We start from the raw sequence: 27,872 nt of genomic DNA, 5'->3' as shown, positions 1-27,872 counted from the left end.
ATGGTCCCTGACCGCATCAACGTAGGCATTGAACTTGTCGGACACAGGCTCTGAGTCCATCACCTTTTGCGCAATGGTAGGGAGTGCGGTGCGCAGCTTCGCTAGATCCGCCTCTGCCAGCTCGCGGTTGGTTACCGCGTCATCCCTTTCCCTCGTAACTTTCTCAAGCTCCGACCGCAAACGTTCTGCATCCCCCTTCGCCTGCTCAACCGCACCAACCAGCTCACGGCTTTTTTTTCTTTCCTCAATCAGCGCGGCTTTGGTTTCATTCGCGGTCGACTCAACCGCCTTACGCGCCTCCTCAGCAGCATCCCTATCCTTCTTGACCTGATCTACACCCACCTGCAGTAGTCCTAGCTCTACCTCTTTGCGCAAAGCTAGCTGGTATATGCTGGAAGAGCGGCGGGCCTGATCTGCAAACATACCGAAAAATACAAGGCCGTTTTGAATGAAGGCATTGTGCGCCTGGTTAAACGGTAGAGCGGCCAGTTGTTCACGGAATTCGTCCGGAAAGATTTGCTGCAGGAACGCAGACTGCTCTGCGGCATTTTTCGCGGAAGACTGTGTGAGTTGGCTGAGGTTGGCAACGCGGAAGCTACCTTGCGGAGGAGTTGGTGTGGAATCGGAATCCACGTGTATTGTCTTATCCTTTGATGTGGCGGTAGCTTGGAGATCTGGGTTGACCCGCGGGGTGGACGGCTGCGTCTCCTCCACATGCTCTGCATATCAATAAATAGTTATAACGTGAACTTTAGTATGCGGTAAAGGCGCAAGGAATGGACGCTTACCAGTAATGGGGGGAAGTAGTTCTGCGGAGCGTGGCTCGATTGGAATAAAGTTATCGTTCCGCATGTCCTCCCTTTGTTTGGGAGTCATCTTCTTTTTCTTCTGCTGAGCCGCAGAGGTCTCAGCTGCTTTGCGTTTGTTGCCAGATGCCGCCGGCGATTGCTCCACGTTTTCGCTAGCTTTCTCCTGCTCTAGCTGTACGTTCACATCTTGCTTGCGGAAGGAGATTCCCGCAATCTCTTCCGCAGTCAGCACCTTCTTCATCCTCATTTCTGCAAAGATACGCGCATGCGTTAGATAATATACATACAAAAACAGTTTAGTACGCGATTATACTATTCCTACCCTTTCCATCCGGTCCGACTATGGCTGGGCGCACATCCTCCCATGGCCAGTGTGCGGATATCTTCCCTAGCCGCAGCATTACGTTCCCATATGATCGATGCACTAGCTGTGCGTTTGCACACTCCGCTAATAGTTTCCTTTCATCCTCATCCAGGGCGGGGGTCTTGTTTACATCCTTCTCCACCTTCTCGAACCATATCAGCGTTTGCGGGAAGTTTGCACTCACCACAGTTTGGTCGACGAAAAAGAATGTCTCTTTCCAATTCCCCGCATTCGATTTTGGGGTCTTGGTGAAGTTTTGACGAGCGAAGAAGGTGAACCACGATTTGTGGTGGTGGGCTAGTCGGTATAAATGGCAAAACACCTTCACCAGGGGCACTTTCTTGAGTGCAACGCACCACATCTCGAACAAGACTATTTTTCCTATAGCGTAAGGGTGTAACTGACCTAATCCGACCTTAAAGTGATCTAGCACGCCCAGGAAGAAATCAGTGGGAGGAACCCTGAAGTTGCCATGCTTAAAAGCATGTTCGTAAATAGCCACCTTTTTCTCCGGTGGCTCGTGGGCTCGCTGGTTGGACAAAGGGGGCACCGGATTGTACTTGGCTAAGGGAGGATACTGTTTCACTAAGTAATCTATGTGCTTCTGCTCTATAACAGACTCTACGCTATCTACATACGTCTCGTTAGCTTTAGTCATTTTCTAGGAGTAATCGGATGATTACTAACCTTTAAATGGTGGCCGGAATGTTCGATTTTTGATCGGAATTCAAATTGGCAGCGTAACGAGGAAGCTTGAAGCAGGAAAGTGGAAATGAGCTGCAAAATGGGGTATTTATAGGGAAGATTGGATGGAGTGGTGTGATCGTGGCTGTACACGTGTTACGCAATCGATGGCCAGCACTTTATTTATGCGCGTGGATGCCAGTTGGGTATGATTACATGTATGCGCGTGGTTGGCACGCGCCTGACACACTGCCACTTTATGTCATGTCCGCCGAATGGGCTTCTGCGATTGTGACAGGCATTTAATGGCATCGAGGCGCACGCGGAATATTAAATGCTAGCCGTTTTCTTGTTTTTTCTTTCGCTTAATAGTTTGATATCATACGCCTCGCGCCATATAACATCAAACTGGGGGGACATAATGATACCGCCACCCGCAGGCGCACCGCAAGTGTATGCGGACAATCACTATTGTGCGTAAGCGTGTTCTTGTGTGCGGTATGCGGCGTGCGAATGCCTTTGTTCCCGGTACGGCGGTTGCTTAGCTGTCAAGTAAATATCTTTTCCATAATTATATCCGTGATTTGGGGGAGTCAGTTATGGATACGATTAACGTGATCTGGGACGGTTCTAGAATTAGGGTTTGCCTATAAATACAAACCCTAATCATCATTTACCGGACACAGCACATTACGTAACCATCGCATACGATACACATTACGTAAAACAGCATCATTCAGCATCTTTTCAAGGTTAACAGGTTAGTCTTTTGTAAGCTAGTACCTACGACCTTATTTGGGGCCTCTTGATCGACGACCGTTATCAGAGGTGGACTTAATCACTTGGCCACCCCGCCGACATCATCATGTCGGCCAGGGTTATTCACGGTAGCCGGACCGGAGAGCCACGTTCTAAGATCCTTAAACCCCTCCTTATGTATTGAGCAGGCATATTAAACCCCACGGTTAAAATATGCATGATCAGATATAAATTATAAGGTTGTAACGTCCTAAAATGCTAAAGCTAACGAGACACTATCTCCAAGTTTCAAGTAATTGAGAGATTTCACTTGACTACAGCTTTAGACTTATAAAAATTCAATAAATTTTCTGATAATATTTTTTTATAATATGTGAGACATGTTACAAATCTTCTCATTTAAAACTTTTGACGGTCTAGTTAAGAACAAAACATAATCAACAACCAGAATTCATATCTCATGAGATACACGAGGCCGTCACACTTCAAGAGATTGACACTGATGCAATACGTGATACCTCCGATGATAAACTAATGAGTAGTGATATATCCACCATTATTTTTACTACATCCACAGTGACAAGTTTACATGGTGTTCCGTAGGGTCACGGGACACCCCTAGTTCGAAAATTTTTAGTAGAAAATACCCTGTAAATTGTACAGGACACCACTAAATTTAACTGGAGGACTCCATATCTTTTTCGAATTTGTAGTTTTTTCTCTAAAATGTATATGACACCACTATATTTAACTACTCGGACCCAATATATTTTCCGAACTTGTAGTTTTTTAAAAGTAAACAATCACTAAAATAACATTCAAATAAAATTAGTTTTGAAAAAAATTTCAGGACCCATTGAGTTTGCATTCTGGAATCGCCATTGTACATCCATCATAAATTTCGTTGCGCATGTATACAGTATAACCTGTTAATGCATAGTTATGATTGATATATTGAAAATTTATGTGAATATATCAATGCCCCCTATCTAAAAATCTTCAATTTTCAAATAAGATCCATAATGAAAGATATTAATTAGTCCCAACAATAATGAACTTAAAAAAGAACATAAAATCTTATGTCAATGTACTTGTTACTGGAAGATATAACATATCATATCATAATGAAACAGAATTAGTTTGATTAGGAGAAAGTTTTATGAAGTGTATTTGCAATTTTGTTTTTCATAAATGCAAATTTCTTTTCAAATATCTTCATTTCTAGGATTTTTTAAGGTTTATCAACTTGATAAAAACAAATACTAAGTTTTTAAAAACATAAAGTAAACCTTTTTACGTTTTCATAAAAAGAGGAGATAGATATTTTCACCATCATCCATTCATAAACTACGCAAATGCCATTTAACAAAATTCTACTCCGTAACTATTATCTTGAAAAAGTGTAAGAACATGACATGACAACCTAGTCATTCAAATACCTATCTTAAATGGCCAAGTTATCCATAATGCCCTTTTGAATATATGGGAAAACATGGGACCATGACATCTTATTCTTTGAGCAAATACATTTTCCTATAAACATACTAACTCAGACTCCCGTATCATGCAAACAAGATAATGACACTATCACATGCAAAACATATTCAATGGATCCAACAAAATAAGTGTGTATAAGGCAAAAAATGTTGATATATTAACATTTTTTGTTAGGGCAAAACATTAAAAAAATACGAAACCACTCAGGCACCGACGGAGCAACACTAATTGCTTGTGTATGTAAACTGATTGTATTTTTACAACCAATCCAGCACTGTCGATTTCGTCGATTTTGACAACCACTCCGGTACCGGCAACGCTAATATGTGAAATTCTAATATTTCCGAATCTTTTATACTATAAGTTGAAGAAAAGTTAGCTTTGGTAATGGGTCTTAGATTTCTAAACTGGATGTTACTTTCTATAAAGGTTTTTTCATGTGACCTTATGATTTTGAAAAGTAATCCTCTCAATTTTTTGGTGGGCTGGTGACGGGAGGTGGTGAAAAGTGTAGATGATGAATACGAAATAAAAATGATGTTTGATTAGGGCAATGAAGTTTAATTAAAGTTATAGGTGTAAAGAAAGGAAAAATGACAAAAATACCCTCACATGTAAGGCACATGACTGTAGTTAACGGAATAAGTTAACGGATTTTACTGACAGTGACCACCTACACTCATTTTGCAAACCACAAGGATCAACCACCTCGAAAAACAAGTTCAGGGACCAACGACTTCATTTTGTGTAAAGGATCAACCGAACAATTTTCTCTATAGTAATTAAACAAGGAAAATAAAAATTCCAGGAAAAAATGTTTTCTACTCGTAATATGAAGTCCACAAGTTGGGCCTATTTTTGTTGTTGGACTGACTTGCATTACAGGGTCAGGGGCTCACGAGGCGCTTGAAATGAGAGGGTTCAAAACTGTCACATTTTAAATCTTTAGGTGCTAAGATTGACAACACCACCAAACTTTAAATCCCCCAGAATGCAACAACAAAGAGTGGTTCAAATCTCATTTTCATAATTTTAGGGTTAGGGTTTATCGACCAATTAGGGCAAAAATCAAATTACGCTCAATTTCCTAAATTTCAACGACAAAGATGGCAACAATGAACGACACAACAGAGACCGAGGTAGAAAACCGTCAACCGGAACAAGGTGCAAGACAGGTAGTGAAACGAAAGCCGGTGTTTGTGAAAGTAGGTGAACTGAAACCTGGAACCAATGGCCATACACTCTCCGTTAAGGTTCTGACGTCGACGACAGTGTTGGATAAGAAATCTCGCAGTACGTCGTCGTTTAGTAGTCGTCCTGGTGGTGCTGCCAACACTCGTATCGCTGAGTGTTTGATCGGTGATGAAACTGGCACTATTCTGTTTACTGCTCGTAACGATCAAGGTCTCTTTCTTAATCTTCCTTATATCACGTGTTTGTGATTATGTTATTTTATTTGATTGTGAATTTGTGATGTACTGATTCATGTAATAGTGGAATTTATTTGTTTTTAATTGCTATCATATAATGTTTAATTAATTAACCAGTGACGGAACTAGGATTCTTTTCACGGGGGCAAAAAAAAAATTTTAAACCCTAGCAATTTTTTTGGACAATATGGAGGTTTTGGGGCAAAAAATTGAGGTTTTTAGGCAAATTATAAATGCTTTTTTTGCAAAAGTTAGAAGGTTTTTGGGCAAAATTTGAAGGTTTTGGGGCAAAAGTTGGAAATTTTTGGGCAAAATATATAGGTTTTTGGGGCAAAATATGTAGGTTTTGTGGGAAAAAAAAAAAATCCACCGGAGGCAAAGTCGAAAAACCCAAAAAAATTAGACTAAAAAAATCCATTGGGGTGGGCGCCCCCACCCCCATGTAGTTTCGCCTATGTAATTAACTCTCGCTTGCATCTTTATTTGGTCTTCGAAACATTCGATGGCAATTGAAGATAAGTCATTGTTTACATGATTATGTTGAGGCTTTAAACTCTTTTTTCATCTGCAAGATGCTATTTTGTGTCTTCTCTGTTTTTGAGTTGATTATGTTTTTGGTGCTTATGCTGATGCTTAAGTTTGTATCGCAGTTGATTTGATGAAGGCTGGGAATACTGTGATAATTCGAAATGCAAAGATTGATATGTTCAAAGGTTCCATGAGACTAGCTGTTGATAAATGGGGACGTATTGAGGTTACTGATCCTGCAAGTTTCACTGTTAAGGAGGATAACAATTTGTCTCTGGTGGAGTACGAGTTGGTGAATGTTACTGAATAATGACTTAATACCTGGTGGCCACGGTGTGAGGTATATTTTGTCCTGTGACTTGTGGGGTTTTGGTGAGGGTCGATTTAGTCTTTTCTTGTTGATGTTAAGTATAACATGTATTAGAACTAAGTGCAATGGCCTTCTAAGTGGTTACCTTTGTAAAAAAAGATTATCTTTTGAATCATTATGAATTATGAATCCTCACTGGGATTGGTTTATAAGGTGTGTAAGATTGTATTGTGGCCGGTAACTTTAAAAATATTATCTTTTAACTTGTTCAATGTTGTGGTTAATGCATTTGCTGTATTAGTTCATTTACAAGCTAAATTTGATTAATGTCAGTAAGCTTAACTATCTGATATAGACTTTCTTTAGACACGGTGTCGGTGAACGTTGGTATGGTCTACTTTGTAGTGTTCAAAATTTATGCAACATGAGGTGTTTAATTCAGGGCTTATGTTTCAACCCTGAATGGCTGAATCATTTAGGGATGACCAGCTCAAGCTCCATTAGATCTGTCGGTTGGTTATATGCCAAGTTAGACTTGAGTAATATAGTTATTGTGCAACGTGGTGTTCTTAATAGATGATTCTTAGATGTATATGGTCCAACCGGGTTATCTGTGCCCATTTTCGACCTTTTACGTAGCCACTTCTTTGTGAGGTTTAAACCTGAATGTTCGATTTGTTAACAAACATTATAATTCAAAATTATCTAATTTACAAGAGGTTAATCAATACAGTTTTTCTAGCAATTGTTGCCTGGTTGGGCTTCTCATGTATATCGAGTTATTGACCAACTGTTACAATGAAAGTCTAGCAATGGTTACCAGGTTCCTAATATGCTCTTTTATTAGCATGCTCCAATAAACAGACTGGTATTGTTTGTCTTGTAAAGTGCGCAATAAAATGAACTTCATTCAAACAAATGTTGTAGTATTAGTGTATTACAATGCAATGGACTGTTACTCGAGGCTTTCTTCATTTACTTCTAAATTAGCACAACACAATTAATTTCCCCGTATTAGAATTTAACTATCAAAGATGGTAACACTTGATCTCAGTTAAGTAACTTGCGTTTTCTCAAAAACTAATTTATTCTCTAATGTTCTTTATTATTAAGATTTGGTTAACGACGTTCCTAAGGAATGTTAACACGATTTTAATTATTGTACATTTTGATAACCGTTATTAAGAAAGTGACTATTAACCGTTATGTATAACAATTTAAAGTGTGTTAACGACAATTCTTAAGTCGTCATTAGCAAAATACTTATTATTATTATTATTATCTCTCTCAATGTTGATCAAAACTACCGTTATAACAGGTGTACAATGGTAACCAAATGTGACGGTTCATTTAATGTAGTTCATTTTAAATTCCTTTTTCAGCTTGGTTTGGACATGTGAATTCAGTTTTTGTGTTTTCACGGTTCTACCGAAAACAACCTTGGCGCCTAGTATTTTTTTTTTCACCTCAATTTGTGCTCTTCGATTAATAACATTTAAACAAACTTGTCCATTTGACCATAATCAAACAGCTATGTGTAAATAACCACTAGCCACATGATCTATGGCCATTAATGATCATCAACAGCACATCCATTTTAATCCAAAAACATTCGTTCAAAATCAGACCACTATCAACAATGTCTATAATCGAATCATTATTAAATATTAACCCCCTAAATGTAACTAGATATCACATTCGCAAGAGTACAAACAATAAGAATCCTCTGTCAATACCATTATATGTCTGTCAACATCTTGAGAGCTGATCAAAAGCACACTTCATCCATCTACAATTAACAAACAATTTACTCATATAAAAACCACAAGGAAACATGGCAATTCTTCATATGCCGTATATGAGTGAATCACAGCCCTAAACAAACCAAAATCCATGTGAGGGATATCTCTAGTACAATTTTAATCACGTGACATTATGTAGAAAAGTTCAGTTTACTAATGATGAACAAATGTCACAATATTAGCATCCAAAAGCTCAGGTAAAAACATAATCATAACATAATCAAGATTAAAATAGCGAAAGTAAACCAAGACTTGCTTCCGAAGATCATTCAGTAGGTCCAGTTCCTTCCAACAAATCATCATACATCGTCGTTCAAATCTGATTAAGAGTACTGAATCAGCTTCATACTTTTGAAAACTTTATAAAATAGAGCACATACAGACTGTCTGTTTGGACTTTGGAGAAAAATCATTCAGCAGACACGGTCTTGCTAATAGGATAAATTTGTATCTGAATTCTACTTGTGTATTAAAACGTGTTTTTGTAACAAAAGCTTAGTAATAGTTTATATATTATATTCCATCTCTTAGAGTAAAGGGGTTTATAATATACCCAATACAACAGATGACTTGAACATGCGTATGGCAGTTTTCTAAGATACCTGTGCAGAGCGGGTGCAGTAGCCACAACATACATAAATGGAACACATACCAAAGAGAAGTAAAACAAGCAGCACGTTTCAGAGTGTAATAGTAAATATAGTTGGAGGATCACAACTTAAGCCTAAAATGGTCAATTTTATTTACACAATTAATTTTGGGATTGGGACGTTAACCAACTTTGACTTTATCTTTACTTGACCTACTTTCACCGAATAAATCCTACTTTGAACTAAAATGGACTTATGACAACTTGGACCGGATAAGTTGACCAAGTCGGAGACTAGTCGGATACTCCACATTCCCGACCAGTCGGGTATAGTCGGTGACTTTTACAGCCATGTCCTTAATCATCATAATGTCCCTATGGTATAGGAATACATTATTCACTTTAGGTTCTCCTCAACTAAGATTAAGCTGGGTAACCTATCTCGCGTAATCGATGGAAGGAGAAGCTCTCAAGCATCTGAACTTCATAAAGAGAAGAAATACATGTAACTTAGCCTACAGGTTAAAGTAACTTCGGTCAACTTGGTCACAGCTTCTAGAAATTAAGTTACTTGTGCTATAAACCGAAACTTTTAAAATCAAATAGCAAGATATATTGCTTTCAAATAAAAAAAACCAATCTCTAATGTATACAGCTAAAATAATTCAGCAAAAATCAATATTCTCTTCCCGCTTTTCACTAACATGATTTACGTCAGCTTCATCAATATTTTTTTTAGAAGTTAAAATTATCCAGCTTGTATAAAAACTGAAACTTTCCAAGAAGCATGTGAACATAAAGAAAATAGGACTCTCTTTATCATCACAACAATATAAACGGCATCTACATAAATGACAATATAATTTAAACTCCACTCAACATGAATTCCATTAAACTCCAGTCATGGTCCAATGAATTTGTCATTTTTATTATAAAACATAGCTTATACACTAACACCATGCAACAGAATTTGAAATTATCACAAAGAAAGGTATGTTAATTACAGATTTGATATCATCATCATCATCTATTCATCCATGGTCAATCTTCTTAATATACTTAAATAATCTACACTTCGAACATTAGTTGCAACCCTTACGAACCTAAAACTGTATAAATTATAATATTCTACCTTTAAGAGCCACATAACATAACTTTATACAACTTAACAAGGCAAACATGAAATTTGGCACATTGCACAACACAGCAGATACATTATTATATGAAGTAAAGCAAATATACCATCAAGAGTCCAACCACTAGTCCGAGGAGCAGCTGAAAGCATCGATGTGAGCAACGCAGATGCAGTTGCTGTGTGGAACGGATACATCGATTCTACCGACACACAGCTCATCTCAACAGGTGACCTAATTTCACATCCAACAGTAAAAAGCAAAGCACTATAATTAATACTTAATTACATTTCATAATGTATGTTCACTAACAAGTACTGTAACACATAACAAAATGTCTCAATATATAAAACTAAAGTACTTTTTTTATATTACGGAGTATAAGCTCAATTACTCAAAGTTGATACACACACAAATACATTTTTGTATTACTATAATTGAGTGTGTAAAAATTAAAAACAATAGGAATATTAAATAGAGAATAACCTGAAAATGCGGTGAGAAAGAGGATTTTGTGAGGGAATACGGAAGGAAGAGCGGGCTGACGGCGACATTTTAGGTTTAGAACTGGCGGATATTCTAGAAGCCGCCGTACGGACGGTGGAAGAGGCACGGAAGACGGACCTAGCTGCGACGGCTGCTGTTGCCATGTGTAAGGTCGGCGTAAACAAATGTGTATCGGGGTTTTGTGATTTTGGCCTGAAAATTTAAGCATTACTGATTACATACATACTTGGCCCTTCAATTTTTAAAAACTTCTAATCGAGTCCTTTGACTTATCACTGTTTGATAACTTTAATATCATTAATCATATTGTTTATGGAGTATTATCTTTAACCTTACTAACGACTGATTCGTACACCACCAATTTTTAGCCGTACACCACTAAATATGCGTAATGATGTTGTGTTGTACAACACTGTAAAGCACATTTGGTGGTGCATGCCAAAAAGTAGGTGGTGTACGAATCATCACCCATCTTAATCTAACAAGATTTTTGATAAATTCATCCACTTTATGCATTAACAAATTGTACTGGATAAACATGAAATGCATTATGTGAACCGATTTATCAAAACACTTGTTTGGATTTAATCCAAAGTTTCTACATTGAAAGGACCCGTTCATATACATTATGAACGATTCACAATAGTTGATTACATCGCGAGGTATTTGACCTCTATATGATACATTTTACAAACATTGCATTCGTTTTTAAAAGAAAAACTTTCTTTACAACGAAAATTGACGGTATGCACACCATTTCATAATATATCCAACTATAATTGACTTAATAATAATCTTGATGAACTCAATGACTCGAATGCAACGTCTTTCAAAATATGCCATGAATGACTCCAAGTAATATCCTTAAAGTGAGCTAATGCACAGCGGAAGATTTCTTTAATACCTGAGAATAAACATGTTTTAAAGTATCAACCAAAAGGTTGGTGAGTTCATAGGTTTATCATAACAATCATTTCAATATATTAATAGACCACAAGATTTCCGTTTATAAATATATGTACACTCGTAAGTGTATAAAAGTATTCTATAAGTTGTAGGCACCCGGTAACAAGCCTTAACGTTCATGTTTTACCCTCTGAAGTACACCAGATCAGGTGTGTTTAAAATAACCTCGAAGTACTAAAGCATCCCATAGTCAGGATGGGGTTTTTCAGGCCCAATAGATCTATCTTTAGGATTCGCGCCTACCGTACATAGACAAGTAGTTTAATGTTACCAAGCTAAGGGTATATTTCTGGTTTAAACCCACGTAGAATTAGTTTTAGTACTTGTGCCTATTTCGTAAAACATTTATAAAAACAGCGCATGTATTCTCAGTCCCAAAAATATATATAAAAGGGAGCAAATGAAACTCACTTTTGCCTTGAAGGTATTTAATTCGACTTGGTCTCCGATAGATATCACGAACCTAACCATATATATAATATATCAACATATTTTCTTTTTTAAGTAATCGTTATATATATATATACACTATTAATACTTTTAATATTTTCTTAGTCCTTAGTTAGCAGTCCGATGTTAGTGGTTCACAATTAGTTGCTTAAATAAAATAAATAAAGACCCCATCGTATTCGTATTGATCAGAATTAATCTCGACCCATGGTACCATGTTGTCAAATGACGTGTTGCGTACATAAAGTACCGTGTTGTCAAATGACGTGTTGCGTACATTCATGAGGTCTTATGATTAATCTTCTCGTGTTGTTTACGGGTGGTCCTGAAATATATAAAATCAAATCATAAGTAATTATATATAAAATATCATATTAATTAGAAAATATATGATTAATTTACTTTTTCTTCAAATATTTTCGTAGCTAAACTAGCTTCGGATACCCAATCTTGTTTTAGTCGTAGTTTCTTCATTACAACTCCGTTTTTGTTGGTTCAACTTGCCACTTCCTTGGATCGAGTCAAATTTTAAGAATATGAACTGAAAATACCTTAGTTTGTATTCAAAATCATAGGTTATAGGTCAAACTTTGGTGAAACTTATGAAAGTGATCATTTTCCATCATAAAAACAACATTTAATGATCATTTTTCTAAAAATACTTACACTTTGAGTTAAACCATGAAATTTTTATGTGTTAACATATTCATAAGAAATATCATTTTTCCAAAACATGAACTTCCAATTCAAAGTTCAAGATGATTTTTAATTATCCAACCCAAAACAGCCCCCGGTTGCACTCGGACGACGTAGATTCAGTTTTTAAGATGTTCTTTGTAAAACCAAGTTATATCTTGTTAGGTTAGCATATCATTATGATATATTACAGGTCTTGAAGTGTTTTAAAAGTCAAGTTAGAATGATCTATTTAGTTTGCGAACAAGTTTGAAATCATTCAAACTATGTTCTTGTTGTTAAAATTTTATACCACAAAATAAGATAGCTATATGAATATGAATTGAATAAGATTATGAACAAGGTTACTACCTCAAGTTACTTGGACAAAGTTACTGCAAAAGATAAGAAATAATCTTGGAATCAAAGAGTGGTGGAGTTAGATCAAAAGGTTGGAAGTAAACTTCTTCAAATGGGTGGTTATTTTGATATGTTCTTGAAAGAGTTTTCTTATAGTGTTTAAGGCTTGTAATTGAAGCTAAATGATGGGGAAAATGCTTGGAGATGATCAAGTATGAAGTTAGGAGTATTTTGAGAGAGAAATGAGGGTGTAGGTATGAGAAAATGGAGTGAAGAAATGGTGTTCATTTATAAAAACGTTTTTAGTTTATAAAGAAAGAAAAGGATACCTAATTTTGTTTTCTTACTAATAATTCATACTACTTGAGAAATCCTAGTTACCTCATATCTAGGGCAGTAATAATGTTGATTAGGATGTTGATTTGATGTGTATATACCAATAGTAAATACGTATAGAAGTTGGGTATGATATGGGTACATATACCCTAGATATACGTATAGAAATCTTGAGGAAACGGAACGAGAATTCAAATATAGCTATCTTTTGTGAATATACTTATATTGTTTTATGTATTTAAGTCCTTAAAAAGTGATTAAATATTTATATATACGATACGTGTATAAGCATTATATATTATAAGTATATATATCAAAGAATGTTACGTATAGTTATCGTTTTGAAAACTTAAGTTAGTAGTTTCAAAATATACTTATAACTCATTGTCATTAGTACACAATGAGATGTTAAACCATCCTTAGATCATGTTAAATATATATAAATACATATATATACACAAACGTATAATTATCGTATGTTATATAGTTCGTGATATCATCGGTCATATTGGACGGTCAAACGTTGTGTAAAGCTCTTTTCAAAAACACAAGTCTCTAACAATTTGGATTGCTTATCATGTTGGTATGGTTTAATTTATGTAAATATTAATCTCATAAGTATAATTTGGTCGGAAAATTCCGGGTCATTACATACATGAAAGTTACTTCAAAACATCACACAAAACACGCTAATAACAATTTCTATCTAAAAAGTCCTAATACTCGCGAAATTATAAAAGTTAGATTTGATCAAAAAGTCAAACTCGAATCAATCGATGTTTTTGGTTAAAATTGACGATCCAGATAGATTTAGATGATGATTTTAATGCAAAACACACTCTTAATTGAATCAAAACGTGTACATATTATCTTGGTGGCCTAAAATATTTGACTTTTGGTTTTAATGTCAAACATGAGATCTGATTGAATTGTCGTACTAATGGGTTGAGTCGTAAGGCTCGCAAGACACTTTGCGACTTGAGAAGACATTTTAACAATTATCTTTTTCTTTTTTTTTTGAAATTCTTATAGTTCGTTTGAAAAATGAATGTTTTAGTCAATAGCTAAAAAAAAATAGACATAACTTGGGTAATTAATAATTACGCTATGGTGGAGCTATTTTATTGATAGAAAATCGTTAATGAAATCGTTGCATCATTACAAGGTTACAAATGATGCGTGATTTAGTTAGACTATATTAATAACTGTAGTATTTATAATGTTTTACTTTATTAAAACATGTAAATGTAAATGTAAATTTAAATTTAAATGTTGGTTTTTTTCAACTTTAATGATCACCCTTGGTTGTTTTACATACTTTCTTTTAAAAGCATAAAATTTACGTTAAGTAATTGTTAAAAGTGTATTCTGATTATGGTTCATTGTCATTAAAAAACAATTACGTTTCAACTAAACAAAAGATAATTATTAATACAAAACTTAATGTTCATGCATATATTTTTCGAAGGAAAATATATCCACAAACAATAATATGAGATGAGTTTTTTTAGGCGTCAACGTTGTTAACCTCCGGTCCGGCTACCGTGATAACCCGTACCCGAGATGATGATCTCGGAAGGGTGGCTAACGAATTACCCGTCGGTCGATAGTCGGAATCTATCGACGACCAGAGGGAGAAAAACCCTATGAGATCCGTAGGAAAAAACCCTAGATCGTGTAGTCGCCGTAAAGAGGCATTTAGCATGAGATGGAGAGAGCCGTATGCGATGGGAGGAGTGCCCTTGATGTAGGTTTTTGCCTCATATTTATAGTTGTGAATTAGGGTTTAGATAACTTGTGCGCTAAGTCAATCGTAGGCCCTAATTAATAAAACCATACGTCATCAAGTCCCCCAAGTTCGGTATGATATTTTTGTCAAGTATCGTATCGAACTTCTCATTAGGCTGTGGAAAACAAGTTCACAAGAGCACGCGCAGACAACTGCGCGTAAACCCGCGAACAGATGTGCGCAAAACTGCATGTGTGGTGTGCGTAGAACTGCGGACAACTATGCGAAAAACGCGCGAAAAGAGCGCACGAACAGTTGCGCAAACGCGCGAATGTCTGCGCGAAAGATACCTGCACCTGAACCACATATAACGAATTAAAAGCTCAATAAGATAGACAAACCTTTAATACCCGCGTGATTGCGAGAGTACGAGACGTCACGTTGCGTCTCTCAACGAGAGCACCATTTGTTCATGCATATATTTTCCGAAGGAAAATATATCCACAAACAATAATATGAGATGAGTTTTTTTAGGCGTCAACGTTGTTAACCTCCGGTCCGGCTACCGTGATAACCCGTACCCGAGATGATGATCTCGGAAGGGTGGCTAACGAATTACCCGTCGGTAGATAGTCGGAATCTATCGACGACCAGAGGGAGAAAAACCCTACGAGATCCGTAGGAAAAAACCTTAGATCGTGTAGTCGTCGTAAAGAGGCATTTAGCATGAGATGGAGAGAGCCGTATGCGATGGGAGGAGTGCCCTTGATGTAGGTTTTTGCCCCATATTTATAGTTGAGAATTAAGGTTTAGATAACTTGTGCGCTAAGTCAATCGTAGGCCCTAATTAATAAAACCATACGTCATCACTTTATGTAACTTGTACCCAAAATAAATTAAAAAAAACATCCTAATATACAAAAGTAAAAAAACATATATCTGTAATAATAAAACAACCTTCATATAGATTTTATGACTTCATAATGTACTTCACGGCTAATCTTGATAAGGATCCCAAAACAAAAAAGACAACAAGATAAGGTTAGGCACCAAAATTGGAATCCAAGGGTTGATATCATTCCCCACTTTTTTACTTCTAAGTCTTTTCTTCACATACTCTCTCTTATCTTCATCACCCCATTTTGCATCTTCAACACCTTTAGCAAGAACCAATGGTGGTGGTAGTTGATAAGGGCACTTAGCCCTCCAAGAAGCTTGGTTAGAAGCACCTAACTTTGACACTTTTTTTAAGAAATGAGAAATAGTCCATTTGAATAATTGGTTGTGTTTGGGACACAAAATTGGAGGGTAGTCCCAATTAAGGTAGCATGGGATTTGATTGGAGATGAAAAATTGAGAGTGCAGAGATGGTTTAGTTGTTGGGTGAGTTAGAATGTGTGTTATAACTTGATGTCTTTGTTCCCATGTGGTTTCATCCATTTTGGTGTGAGCTTTGAAGAGGTTTAAGTTGTTTGGCTTGTATAGGGTGGATCATGGAATGAGAACCTAATAAATAAGTGGAAGAATAATATAGTTATACTAGTATAGTAGTATACTCTTTATAGACTACATCTATCTAAATCATTAGTGAAAGAGTGAAAGAGTAAAAGATAGTGACGAAATAATCATGTTACAACAACGCACACATCATAATATAAATACTCGTTCACTTTTTATAACTTTAAATAATTGTATTGACTACCATTTATCTATATCTATACTAGTATTCCGTATTATAGTTTAATTATATATTTAACATTTTAAATATATTATATTTTAATTATATTTAACAAAAGTGATGGTGTATTTTTATCGAACAAATTGAGCAATCTTCAAAGTCTAAACGATTCCGGATCCGGGCATTAGGCCCACTTCTTATCAACCCACAGCCCAAATAGCTTCATTAAGCTGGACGCTTCATTTTTTGCCGGCAAAAAAACAACTTGAAATCTGAGCATATTTTAGCAACTTGATCACTCTCTGGCTATAGCGCCATAATATATTGTAGAACGTCCTTCTCAGATTTAGCATTCTTATGCCCTTAACCAGGTGGTAACCTTATGACTCATATAATTGAGTGTTCTTAAATGACTGTTTTATAAATTGTCCACAACCTGTTTGATGAAATGCCTGAAAGAAAGAATGTTATTCAACTTTCTCTGCATTGTCCATGTTTTATCTATGCGTACGCCAGCTAGATTCATGGGGTACTTTTTTTGAAACGGTAGCGAGTTTTGGGACATATAGTTTAACAGCAACAATACTATTATACAAATGCGAATAGATTAGCGCGTTATTTTAGAACTATAACCAGAAGAGAAAGTGGGTTTCTGGTGTATGGCGATGAGAAGCAAAACACTCATATCATGGCCGAAGAAAGTAACAACGTCTTTAGTTGAGCAATTAATTAAAGCGGAACGAAATGTAGAGAAAGCAGTTATAGTATTTGATTCTGCAACTGCAGAGTATGCTAACGGCTTTCAACATGACCACAAGACGTATGGACTCATTATTTCGAAGTTATTATCTGCAAATCAGTTTATACGAGCAGAGGAATTCGTTGATAGAATGAGAAAAGAAGAATGTAAAGTTACTGAAGAAATATATTTGTCGATTTGTAGAGCTTACGGACGTGTGCATAAGCCTCATGATGTGATGAGGGTTTTTCAAAAGATGAAAGAATCTGAATGTGAACCGTCGTTAAAAGCTAATGTCACGGTTTTTTCTATTCTCGTTGATGAAAACCAATTAAAGGTAGCTTTAAAGTTCTACAAGTATATGAGACAGTTAGGTTTCCCTCCCAATGTTCCTTCGCTTAATGTGTTGATTAAGGCTCTTTCGAAGAATAATGGAACTATGGATTCAGCGATTCGGATTTTTCGTGAGATGCCTAAACACGGGTGTAATCCGGATACGTACACGTATGGAACTTTGATCAATGGACTGTGTAAATTTGGTAAAATTAGTGAAGCCAAAAACCTTTTTAAGGAGATGGAGATTAAAGGTTGTTTGCCGAGTGTTATCACGTATACTAGTTTAATCCACGGATTATGCCAATTAAATGATTTAGATGAAGCTATGAATTTGCTTCAAGAAATGGAGGGTAAAAGCGTCTATCCTAACGTGTATACGTATAGTTCTCTTATAAATGGTCTATGCATACACGGGCGTAGTTTTGAGGCCATGGAGCTTTTGGAGGTGATGGTTAAAAAAGGGCACAAGCCCAACATGGTAACTTACAGCACCTTACTTCATGGATTATGTAAAGAAAAGAAACTTCTAGATGCTTTAAAGATATTTGATAGGATGAAGCTTCAAGGATTAAACCCCGATGCGGGATTATATTGGAAAATTATAGAACTTTATTGTGACGGTCAAAAGTTTCAAGAAGCTGCAAACTTTCTTGACGAAATGGTTCTTGAGGGTGTTCCAATAAAGCGACTAACTTGGAGTCTTCACGTTAAGATTCATAATATTGTCGTACGAGGTCTTTGTTCTGTGAATGATTCAAATCGAGCATTTCAGTTATATTGTAGTATGAGGAATAAGGGAATTTGTGTTGATGTTGAAACGTTTGAATCGCTTATTGGTGTATTATGTAAGAAACGTGATATTTATAAGGCGATACGTGTTTTTGATGAAATGGTTATCGATGGATGCATCCCGGGGGAAGATGTTTGGGGTGATTTGGTGTGTAGAGTTTTGGGACAGCAAAAGGCGCAAAAAGCTTCCGACTTGATGAATGAACTCGTGTTTGGAAATCAAACATGACAGAGCCATTAATGGGTAATTCTTACCAGTTTCCTTTTTAGTGTTTTTTCTTTCTTTTTTTTTTTTTTTTTTTCCCCCTTTCTGGTTCTACTCTTTTGACCCGTTAGAGTTTAATCATATCCAAATTGGACCGTTTATAAATAAATGGGTCAAAATTGCCACTCCTTTGCAAGTAGTGTAAATAGTAGAAGTTTTTCATAGGACTAATGGGTCAGTCTCTCTCAAATAAGCATGAGCATTTTTCTCACAAGATCTACAACATATGAAACAAAGCATTGATGTTTAATCCTTGTTCATTTGGAGGGTCTAACTCATCAGGTTCAACTCTGCATTTACAAATTAAAATTACTAGTAGCAAGTTTTTTTGGGTTTAAATTGCATTTTATCGACCAAGGTAGCCCAGTGGTTGGGGCCCCTGACATCCTTGCAAGAGGTCCCAGGTTCGAATCTTGGGGTGGCCAGGGAAGGGTTGGAAACAGCCCGGCCCTGATGGGCTGTGTACAATAGAGTTTAGGGTCGAATAACCCGCCTTTCCCGGGTAACCCAAACAGGAAAAACCTGACAACTTTTAATCGATCAACTTTTCTTGATGTATTGATCAAGTCCCCGAAGATTGTTTCTGATAGTTTATTTGTGAATACGATAAAATGCGGATTTTTGAATAAGTTCGGGGAAATAAATCCACTCGTTTTATTTGTGTAAAAATAACACAGATAATTTAAGGGATTACAACACTTTTTCTACTTCAGGGAATTCGTCGCTAAATTGGCTAAAGCTAACTAAATTAATAGTAATAAAGTAACAATACTAATTTTTCTTCTAGTGTTGAAGCTTTAACTTCCATGGATTCATATTCACTTTGATATGATTTTTTTCAATGCACTTTGCAGGGCATGCTATGTGAAAGCCGAAACTAGCCCAAGCATCACTGCATCACGGTTTCTGTTTCAGTTCATTCGAGATGAGTATGTAACTAAATATCTGACCAATATTTAGATAGTTCATATGAAACTTAACCTTCTTGTAGCATGATAATGTGAAACATTGAAGCTATGACACAAATCTTTTGTTCAAGATTTTGCTCCTCTCAACGGACTAGAACACTGTCAACCAGACGACTCACACCTAGAAGGCCGAATGAGTCAAAGATTATGTTGTTATGTTTTAACCATTAAATTTATTCAGTCTTAATCTTCACGTTCGTGAATTTTTGTTAGCTTACGGGTATATTTGGCGCGGAGCTTTTATGAAAAAACTCCTATTTAATAAAAAGTTCTGTTTGGTTAAAGGAACTTAAAGCTTTTAGACAGATGGAAAAAGTTAAAAGCTAGTAGAACTAGCGTTTAACTTTTAACTTCTAGCTTTTTGTCATTTTACTCTTTGGTTAACATATTCAGCTACTCTACCAAACACCAAAATATATCTAAAAACCTAACAGCTACTAGCTACCAGCTATCTTCGCGTTTGGTAAAACTAGCTGGTAGTTGTTAGTTGGTAGCTTGTAGTTGAAAGCTTTTTTGAAGTATTTAGGTGTTTGACAGAGTAGCTAACACTTTTGAAAAATAGTAAAATAACAAAAAGTCATGTGCTTTTTCTCAAACGCTAGTTCTGGTAGCTTTTAGCTTTTTCCTTCCGTCTAAAAGCTTTAAGCTTTTTTAACTAAAGGGAGTTTTTTTGGCTATATTTGGCACGAAGTTTTTTAGAGCTTTCTCGAGCTTCTAACTTTTAGCTTTTATGAAATAGCTCCTACATATAAAAAGCTTCGTTTGGCTAAAGGAGCTTAAAGCTTTTTGAGGGTGTGAAAAGCTAAAAGCTACTCGAACTAGCGTTTGAGAAAAAAAAAACTCCTAGCTTTTGTGTCATTTACTCTTTATTTTAGCAGTTCCACCTACTCTGTCAAACAATTAAATACATAAAAAAAGGAAAAAGCTAATACCTATCATCTACCAGCTACAAGCCACCCGCTATCAACTACAAGCTACCAACTATTTTTTTTTTCAAACATACCCTTTATAGGATACGTGTTCTTTTTAATAAAGTTAAAATTAGAAGCTCCAAAAAACTCCTTACCAAACATACTTCATGTCCCTATATCTGGATTGTGTATGTTTTGAGATGTTACCTCTTCATGTACTAAAAGTTAATGTTATCTTTTAACCATCAAATTTGCTATACGTTTATGATTTAATAAGATATATGTAGATGTATGCATTTTGATCAGAGTTGATGTAACAAACACCATAAATGAAGGTGCAACCTAGCTTGTAAGGTCTTTTTTTTTTTTTTTTGCTAAGTAGTCTTGATCATTAGGTGGCTTACTAAAGACTTTTTCAAAACAACTAATGGTCTTCCATTGTAGGGATGTTGGATACATCACTAAAGTTACTAAATAGTTCCTTTACTAACAGTCAAGATTAACATTTATCATAATGTCATAATCTCATTAAAGTAATTAATGTGGCCTTGAATTTGGTTGGACCATGGAAATCTGCTTAGATTAAAAATACCTAAAACTATGTAGATAACGAGCTGATCCCGAGAGACATATTTCGATTGCAGATTGGTAATGGTTGTTCGATACGTTTTTGGCATGATCTTTGGTGTGGTAACTCTAGTCTTGCTTATCGTTATAACAGATTGCTACATTTAGACACGAAGCCGAATGATTTCGTTGTTGATAAACTCGTGAATGGCAACTGGAAGTTCTTGTGGACTAGAGATAATTTACGTGGTCGGAACGAACAACTTCTTAGCTACTTACTAGACGGAATCGGGTTGCCTACGTTACGAGATAGAAGCGATTCTTGGTTGTGCACCATAAGTGATGAAGGTGGCTTCATAGTTAAAGACTTGAGAATTCATATTGATAATAGTAGTCTTACCTCGTCCCCGGTTGAGACTTTATGGTACAAATTTGTTCCGAGAAAGGTTAACGTTTTTTTATGGCGGTTTCGGTTAGATATTCTTCCCGTTCGTTGGAATCTTTCCTCGAAGGGGATCGACATTAACTCTATTGTTTGCCCGGTTTGTAACAATGGGGTTGAGACTCGGGAGCATTTATTTTTCGAATGCACGTTGGCATGTGAGTTATGGCATAAGGTTCGGATTTGGTTAAATTGTGGCTTTCCTCACTTGTCTTCATGGGAATCATTACAGACTATGTCTAAGGCTCGTATTGTTGCGGTCACCATTACTTCCTTATGGGCTTTATGGCGCTTTCGGAACGGTCTTTTTTTTATTCTTTTTGTAATAAAAGTTGTTTGTTTGATGTAATTAGACTTATTACTTTTCGTTGAATTAAAAATAGAGGTCATCTAGTTTCTAATTGGAACTCATGGCTCTCTATTCCGTTGTAATCATCCCTTAGCGTCTTTGCTAGGGATCGTTTTATTTATATAATTCATTCTTTGGCCGTTAAAAAAAAAAAAAAAAAAAAAAAAAACTCTATGGGTTGCCATGCTGCATTGCTACCTGATGGCAATTATTTTGCCAACGTACAAGTCTTGTGGAAACACTTATATTGATTTAATTAAATAAATGAGGATGTAAAATAAACTAGTCAAAGTTGAGACTTATAGTTATAACAGTGGGTTCCATTTCAGGTTATACAGCTGTCACAGTTGAGTATGTCACCAGGAAACAAAGACTTATCACCCACTTTGCAAACAGGGGCAACCACCCACACTAAATTTTGAGTAATTATTGTAATTTGTACTTGTTTGAGTCATGAACGTTTTACTTTTGAATCAATTAAATCGGAGTTTGTACGAAGAAGATTTAACTAAAATGGTTAAGGTTTGCATAGTTTGCATTTGTCAGCAATTTACTTATCTTTTTCATATCTTGATAATTTTTCAATTAAAATCAGTTTTGAACTAAATAAGTAGATTTATCAATATTGATATCTATATATGTATAAAGTGTGTATACATAAAATTTTGCCCCTCTATACGTTATGTTCAAACTTATGTTAAAGCTTCGCGCAAAAGTAGATTAGTAAGCATAATTTCATTTTGTCAATTTGTATCTCATGTCTGGCCGAGTTATACAATTGAGCCGGGTTTTAAATTTCGACTTGGGGTGGGTTTGTGGGTTTGGGTTGTAGCTTTAACGGGTCAAAACAACTAGCCCCTTTTTATAATCCGACTTAAAGCTTGTTAACTTGTTACCAATATTGATATTTTGAAATTAATTAAAAAATATATAGAACTAGAAACTAAAAATACTCGTAAAGAATATACTTGATGAGACACTAAAATTGACCCGACGATATAGTTAGAGGTCCAAACAAAACCCAATCCCATCCATTAGACAATCACTATGTAAATGGGCCGCACCCCCACGTGATCATTTGCATGCATGAAAACGATGTCGCATCAGGACTTTCCGATCCTCAAGGAACCAATATTTCTATTTAAGCAATTTCCCATTTTATCACTTCACTTACACCCCCACAAAAATGGAAATTTCACAACCTAAAAAACACCTACAAAAAAGCAACAAAAAGAGGCTCACAAATGAACAAGTAATGCTCCTAGAAACAAGTTTTAACTTCAACAACAAACTCGACTCGACTCGAAAGAGTCAATTAGCTCAAGAACTCGGTGTCCCGGCTAGACAAATTGCAATATGGTATCAGAACAAACGCGCTCGTTGGAGAAACCAAAGTTTAGAAACAGAACATCAGGCGCTTCAACATCGGCTCGAACGTGTGTCAAGTGAGAAAGACCGACTCGAAAGAGAGGTTGAGAGACTTAAAGGTGAGTTGGAAAAGGCTAAAGAGATGTTGGTGTCATCAAAGACAATGAATTATGCATCTTTACAAACTTTTTCTAGTTCTTGTGATGATGTTGGAAGCTCAAGTTTACTTGGTGATCATGGAGATTTTTATGTTTGTTTTGATGATCAACAATTTAATCATAAATCTATTATTGGTCATGATTTTTTTGCTAGATCAATGTAATGATGTATTTTTTTCTCGATTGTTGACATCATGTGTGTGTGTGTGGTTAGTCAAGATCTATGCTATTTGGAACAAATAAACGTGTTTGGTTACGTAAATGGATGGTTATATTTTTGTCAATTATACATTATCTGTAAGCATTAATGTACAACTATAGTAAATTTATTGAATTTAATAATTATAGTGAAAATATAGATACACTAACAAAAATCATTTTAAAAGTTGCTAACTGAAATTAAATGTGTAACTCATTTTTTTTAATTTGTTTATCAAATACGGAGTACCTCTCATCAAATGAAATACTAAGGGCTTTTGAGTTATAACTAGTATCGAGGGAGCTTATCAATAAGATCGTGAATTCAAGTCTGTGTCGTAAAAAAAAATAATAATAATAATAATAATAGTGTATGTAGTTACTATAAGAAACTGAAATATATTTCTGTAGTTAAAAAAATAACTACTATTTCAATTTTAAACTATTAAAAATAATTAAACACTTTTCTTTAACATTAAATAAATGATCCACCATTTCAATTTAACATACTAAGGGGGTATTGCAAAAGGAGCAACTATTTGAGTGACATTTTTCGCAAAATTAAACATTTTTTATGTCTATTTAAATTAACTTCTTATCAAGATATTGGGTTGCTACCTTTCCAGATTTTGAATATCGATTAACTCACCCCTAAGTGTTTTAAATTGAAACATAGAGTACTTTTTGCTAAAGGATAGTTTGTTTTTCTTTTTGTATTGTCTTGTTACTCGTTAGTAGGTTAGCTTTCTATAGTCGGGCTTTGTCTGTATGTTTTTGATTAGTTCTTTCATCCGTTGACGAAAAGCGAAGTTTTTTTTTTTTAAAGAAAAACATTATCTGCCATTTATTAGAAATAGGTGTGACATGTAAAAAAGTACAAAATACTTACTTAGGGGTACCATAACAATAACTTTAAATCAAGATTAGTAATAAATTGATGAATCCAACAGAAAAATTTTAGTTTGAAGCAGACAATCGAACTTCTACACTGATTTGGACCTTCTGTAAGCACTAATACCCTGTAATATTCATTATATTCAGGGTAAATATATAGACTTTCAGGATCTAACCCGTTCTGCACTTGGGTGTTCAGGAATCGGTCCCCGGTACTTCAATAAATAAAAGTGGACTATATATCATGTATGTACACTTATAGTATACAAACACTTATTGATGAACAATCAATTTCAACCATAACAAGTTTATAATGCAGATAGATGTTTTCATGACATGGTTTGATAGCCATCTTAGTACTCACAGACATTTATCTAGCGTTATTGAGGCGACTCTTCTAATCATGAGGTTCAGGTTCAAATCCCGAATAGTACCCTTGTATATATATATGTATGTGTAGTAGTGAGTGTGCATATATCTAGCGTTATCGATGTGACTTTTACCGAACTTTTCCACGGTCGCGCTAACATTATTGTTTTTATTCTTCAAAATATATTTAATTAATCTTACTTTCACTTTAGCAAAACAAATCGACTTACATGACCTCAAAGAAGACGAGTACTCCCATCCTCTATAATCCCTAATATTAATTTAACATCCATTAATGAAAATAGTAATACTGAAATGAATGGTCAACCAAAGTAATTAAATGTCAATGTCCTTGTTAGGAAGAGAGGATCGCCTGGACGTTGGGAGATACAAATTTGAGAGAAAAATAACTCTATTACTCACAAGAATAGATTACACGAGTATTTACAAAACTCTAAAAAAAAACTCTCAAACTGACACACACTCTCTAGGTTGTGATTACACTTCTCTGAGTGATTTGGGATGATTTACAACGGAGGTTTGCACCTCTATTTATAGGAGAAATCTTATGGCGGTGAATGGTGTGAACGAGGAAGGTTGGCGGAAGTTGGCGGCCGTCATCGTGTTTAAGTTTGCCACTTCCATACGCGTTGTCAACGTCGGCAGCTTTGAACATCTAGATGACGGCTGGAACAGAGCTATCTAGATGACGGCTGGAAACCACTGGAAACCATCAATTCTCCCCCTCCAGCCGAATCAATGAACATTCTAGTTATGTCTCTGCATAACTCGAACTTCTCTCGAGTCACCACCTTTGTTAACATATCCGCAGGATTCTCCTTTGTATGGATCTTCATTAGTCTCAACAGTTGTCGATCAATTACCTCGCGTATTCAATGATAGCGAATATCAATATGTTTTGTACGGGAATGGTACATGGAGTTCTTGCTCAAATCTAGAGGACTCTGACTGTCACAATGTACCCTGTACTCCTTTTACTTGATTCTAAATTCTTGGAGATAACGCTTTAACCACAACATTTCTTTTCCAGCTTCTGCGGCAGCAATATACTCTGCTTCAGTTGTGGATAATGCAACACACTTTTGTAGTCTTGACTGCCATGAAACAGCTCCCCCTACAAAAGTGTAAATGAATCTTGAAGTAGATTTCCTACTATCAGGATCTCCAGCCATATCCGCATCTGTATAGCCTTTCAAGATTGGATCAGCTCCCCCGTAACAAAGACATAGATTCGTTGTACCTTTAAGATATCTGAGAATCCATTTTACTGCATTCCAATGCTCTTTCCCTGGGTTGAAGAGAAAACGACTCACCGTTCCCACTGCATGAGCAATATCGGGCCTTGTACACACCATCGCATACATCAAACTTCCAACTTGTAACATCCCAGGTAAACGTTCCCCGTAGCATGATATTGTCCGCTTTGCCCGTAGGCGCACGGATTTTTCTTGGCAACCACACACGACGAACACTTTCCCAGGAGGTCACCCATCCTGGTAGTGCTCTCGCCTGAGCACGCTTAACTGCAGAGTTCTCATGAGATCTGCTGCGCTTGTGGTCCCAAAACGCGTCATGCTAGGAAAGGTCTCCACACCCTTATAAGGCATGTTTCGTTCCCCTCTTCAACCGATGTGGGACGGATGTAACACGGGTGTTACAATCCTCCCCCCTAATGGGACACGGCGTCCTCGCTGTGCACGTTTGGTCCGGGGCCTGGCTCTGATACCAAATGTGACGCCCCGTACTAAATCATCATGTACGGACCATCAACAACAGGATCATTACAAGGTTAAGTACTATATGCGATTTCAAAAGAGTTTGCATTCATTAATAAAAGTGACGTCATAACAAACGTCAAATGTTTTACAATCCAAAAGCATGCTTCGCTAAGTAGAAGCAATAAATAAGTGTACGTGACCCCAAAGGTCGTTACATAACATAGTTTCAAAAGAAAATAAGTTTGAATGCAAGATAAGTAGTCATGCGATAACAACTCTAAGCAGCGGGTTCTACAGCACGACTAGTACACAGCGGAAGCTAACCTCAAGCACCTGAGAAAAACATGCTTAAAAACATCAACACAAAGGTTGGTGAGCTATAGTTTAAGTATAACAGTATGTAAGGTAGGCCACGAGATTTCGGTGCTACAAAGAGCGTTTCAAAACAGTATGATAAAGTATATGTTAACCGTGGGCACTGTAGTGACCCGAACTTTTCCATGTTTATATATATTAATTGAGATTGATATTTACATGATTAAATATTTCCAACATGTTAAGCAATCAAACTTGTTAAGACTTGATTAATTGAAATATGTTTCATATAGACAATTGACCACCCAAGTTGACCGGTGATTCACGAACGTTAAAACTTGTAAAAACTATACGATGACATATATATGGTTATATATATAGTTAAAATGTTTTTATTATAAGTATGTATCTCATTAGGTATTTTAACAATGAGTTATATACATAAAAATGAGACTATTAATTTAAGAAACTCGAAAACGATATATATAACGATTATCGTTATAACAACGTCTTACTAGGTACATATGAATCATATTAAGATATTGATACACTTGGTTAATTATGTTAAATGATAAGTAAATATATTATTAAGTGTATTAACAATGAAATACATATGTAAAAATAAGACTACTAACTTAATGATTTCGAAACGAGACATATATGTAACGATTATCGTTGTAACGACATTTAACTGTATATACATCATACTAAGATATATTATATATCATAATATCATGATAATATAACAATTTAACATCTCATTTGTTATAATAAACAATGGGTTAACAACATTCAACAAGATCGTTAACCTAAAGGTTTCAAAACAACATTTACATGTAACGACTAACGATGACTTAAC

General features: G+C 35.8%; 5 protein-coding genes across 7 annotated transcripts; 3 read left to right on the top strand and 2 right to left on the bottom strand.

The window, feature by feature from the left end:
* Positions 1-5,203: 5,203 nt before the first annotated feature.
* LOC139862171 (uncharacterized protein At4g28440-like) lies at positions 5,204-6,440 on the top strand. Its single transcript, XM_071850731.1, has 2 exons — positions 5,204-5,517; positions 6,194-6,440. Exons 1-2 carry the CDS (start codon positions 5,220-5,222, stop codon positions 6,379-6,381), a joined length of 486 nt encoding a protein of 161 aa, XP_071706832.1. The 5' UTR covers positions 5,204-5,219; the 3' UTR covers positions 6,382-6,440.
* Positions 6,441-8,213: 1,773 nt separating this feature from the next.
* Positions 8,214-10,555, bottom strand: LOC139861696 (protein NUCLEAR FUSION DEFECTIVE 6, mitochondrial-like). Its single transcript, XM_071850174.1, has 3 exons — positions 10,392-10,555; positions 10,015-10,139; positions 8,214-8,502 (listed from the first exon to the last, which is right to left on the bottom strand). Exons 1-3 carry the CDS (start codon positions 10,553-10,555, stop codon positions 8,483-8,485), a joined length of 309 nt encoding a protein of 102 aa, XP_071706275.1. The 3' UTR covers positions 8,214-8,482.
* Positions 10,556-15,813: 5,258 nt separating this feature from the next.
* Positions 15,814-16,525, bottom strand: LOC139863070 (uncharacterized). The gene has a single exon (XM_071851714.1). The coding sequence runs from the start codon at positions 16,366-16,368 to the stop codon at positions 15,925-15,927; it is 444 nt and encodes a 147-aa protein (XP_071707815.1). The 5' UTR covers positions 16,369-16,525; the 3' UTR covers positions 15,814-15,924.
* Positions 16,526-16,725: 200 nt separating this feature from the next.
* LOC139861695 (pentatricopeptide repeat-containing protein At5g46100) lies at positions 16,726-21,716 on the top strand. 3 transcript variants are annotated; one of them, XR_011763889.1, is made up of 3 exons: positions 16,726-18,714; positions 19,590-19,664; positions 21,336-21,716. XR_011763889.1 is itself a non-coding variant. In XM_071850173.1 (2 exons), exon 1 carries the CDS (start codon positions 17,266-17,268, stop codon positions 18,697-18,699), a length of 1,434 nt encoding a protein of 477 aa, XP_071706274.1. In that variant the 5' UTR covers positions 16,726-17,265; the 3' UTR covers positions 18,700-18,714; positions 19,590-19,880. The 3 variants fall into 3 exon arrangements, 1 of the variants encoding a protein (XP_071706274.1); XR_011763891.1 differs by having other exon boundaries at positions 21,259-21,360; XM_071850173.1 differs by lacking the exon at positions 21,336-21,716 and having other exon boundaries at positions 19,590-19,880.
* A 1,437-nt stretch (positions 21,717-23,153) lies between these two features.
* On the top strand, positions 23,154-23,785 carry LOC139863024 (uncharacterized). The gene has a single exon (XM_071851672.1). It carries the CDS (start codon positions 23,159-23,161, stop codon positions 23,660-23,662), a length of 504 nt encoding a protein of 167 aa, XP_071707773.1. The 5' UTR covers positions 23,154-23,158; the 3' UTR covers positions 23,663-23,785.
* The last annotated feature ends 4,087 nt before the right edge of the window (positions 23,786-27,872 follow it).

Source organism: Rutidosis leptorrhynchoides, chromosome 8 (genome assembly GCF_046630445.1).
Source record: "Rutidosis leptorrhynchoides isolate AG116_Rl617_1_P2 chromosome 8, CSIRO_AGI_Rlap_v1, whole genome shotgun sequence".
NCBI classification, from domain to species: domain Eukaryota; kingdom Viridiplantae; phylum Streptophyta; class Magnoliopsida; order Asterales; family Asteraceae; genus Rutidosis; species Rutidosis leptorrhynchoides.
This window is presented reverse-complemented; position numbering and strand designations above follow the sequence as displayed.

What these genes read in the sequence shown, in the direction of transcription:
- LOC139862171 (XM_071850731.1), top strand. Translation starts at nt 5,220, where the DNA reads ATGGCAACAATGAACGACACAACAGAGACCGAGGTAGAAAACCGTCAA. An exon ending in TACTGCTCGTAACGATCAAG is followed by an intron (nt 5,518 to 6,193) that starts GTCTCTTTCTTA and finishes TTTGTATCGCAG; the next exon opens with TTGATTTGATGAAGGCTGGG.
- LOC139861695 (XM_071850173.1), top strand. Translation starts at nt 17,266, where the DNA reads ATGGCGATGAGAAGCAAAACACTCATATCATGGCCGAAGAAAGTAACA.
- LOC139863070 (XM_071851714.1), bottom strand. Translation starts at nt 16,368, where the DNA reads ATGGATGAAACCACATGGGAACAAAGACATCAAGTTATAACACACATT.
- LOC139861696 (XM_071850174.1), bottom strand. Translation starts at nt 10,555, where the DNA reads ATGGCAACAGCAGCCGTCGCAGCTAGGTCCGTCTTCCGTGCCTCTTCC. An exon ending in CTTTCTCACCGCATTTTCAG is followed by an intron (nt 10,140 to 10,391) that starts GTTATTCTCTAT and finishes ATGTGAAATTAG; the next exon opens with GTCACCTGTTGAGATGAGCT. An exon ending in TAGTGGTTGGACTCTTGATG is followed by an intron (nt 8,503 to 10,014) that starts GTATATTTGCTT and finishes ACTCTTAATCAG; the next exon opens with ATTTGAACGACGATGTATGA.
- LOC139863024 (XM_071851672.1), top strand. Translation starts at nt 23,159, where the DNA reads ATGGAAATTTCACAACCTAAAAAACACCTACAAAAAAGCAACAAAAAG.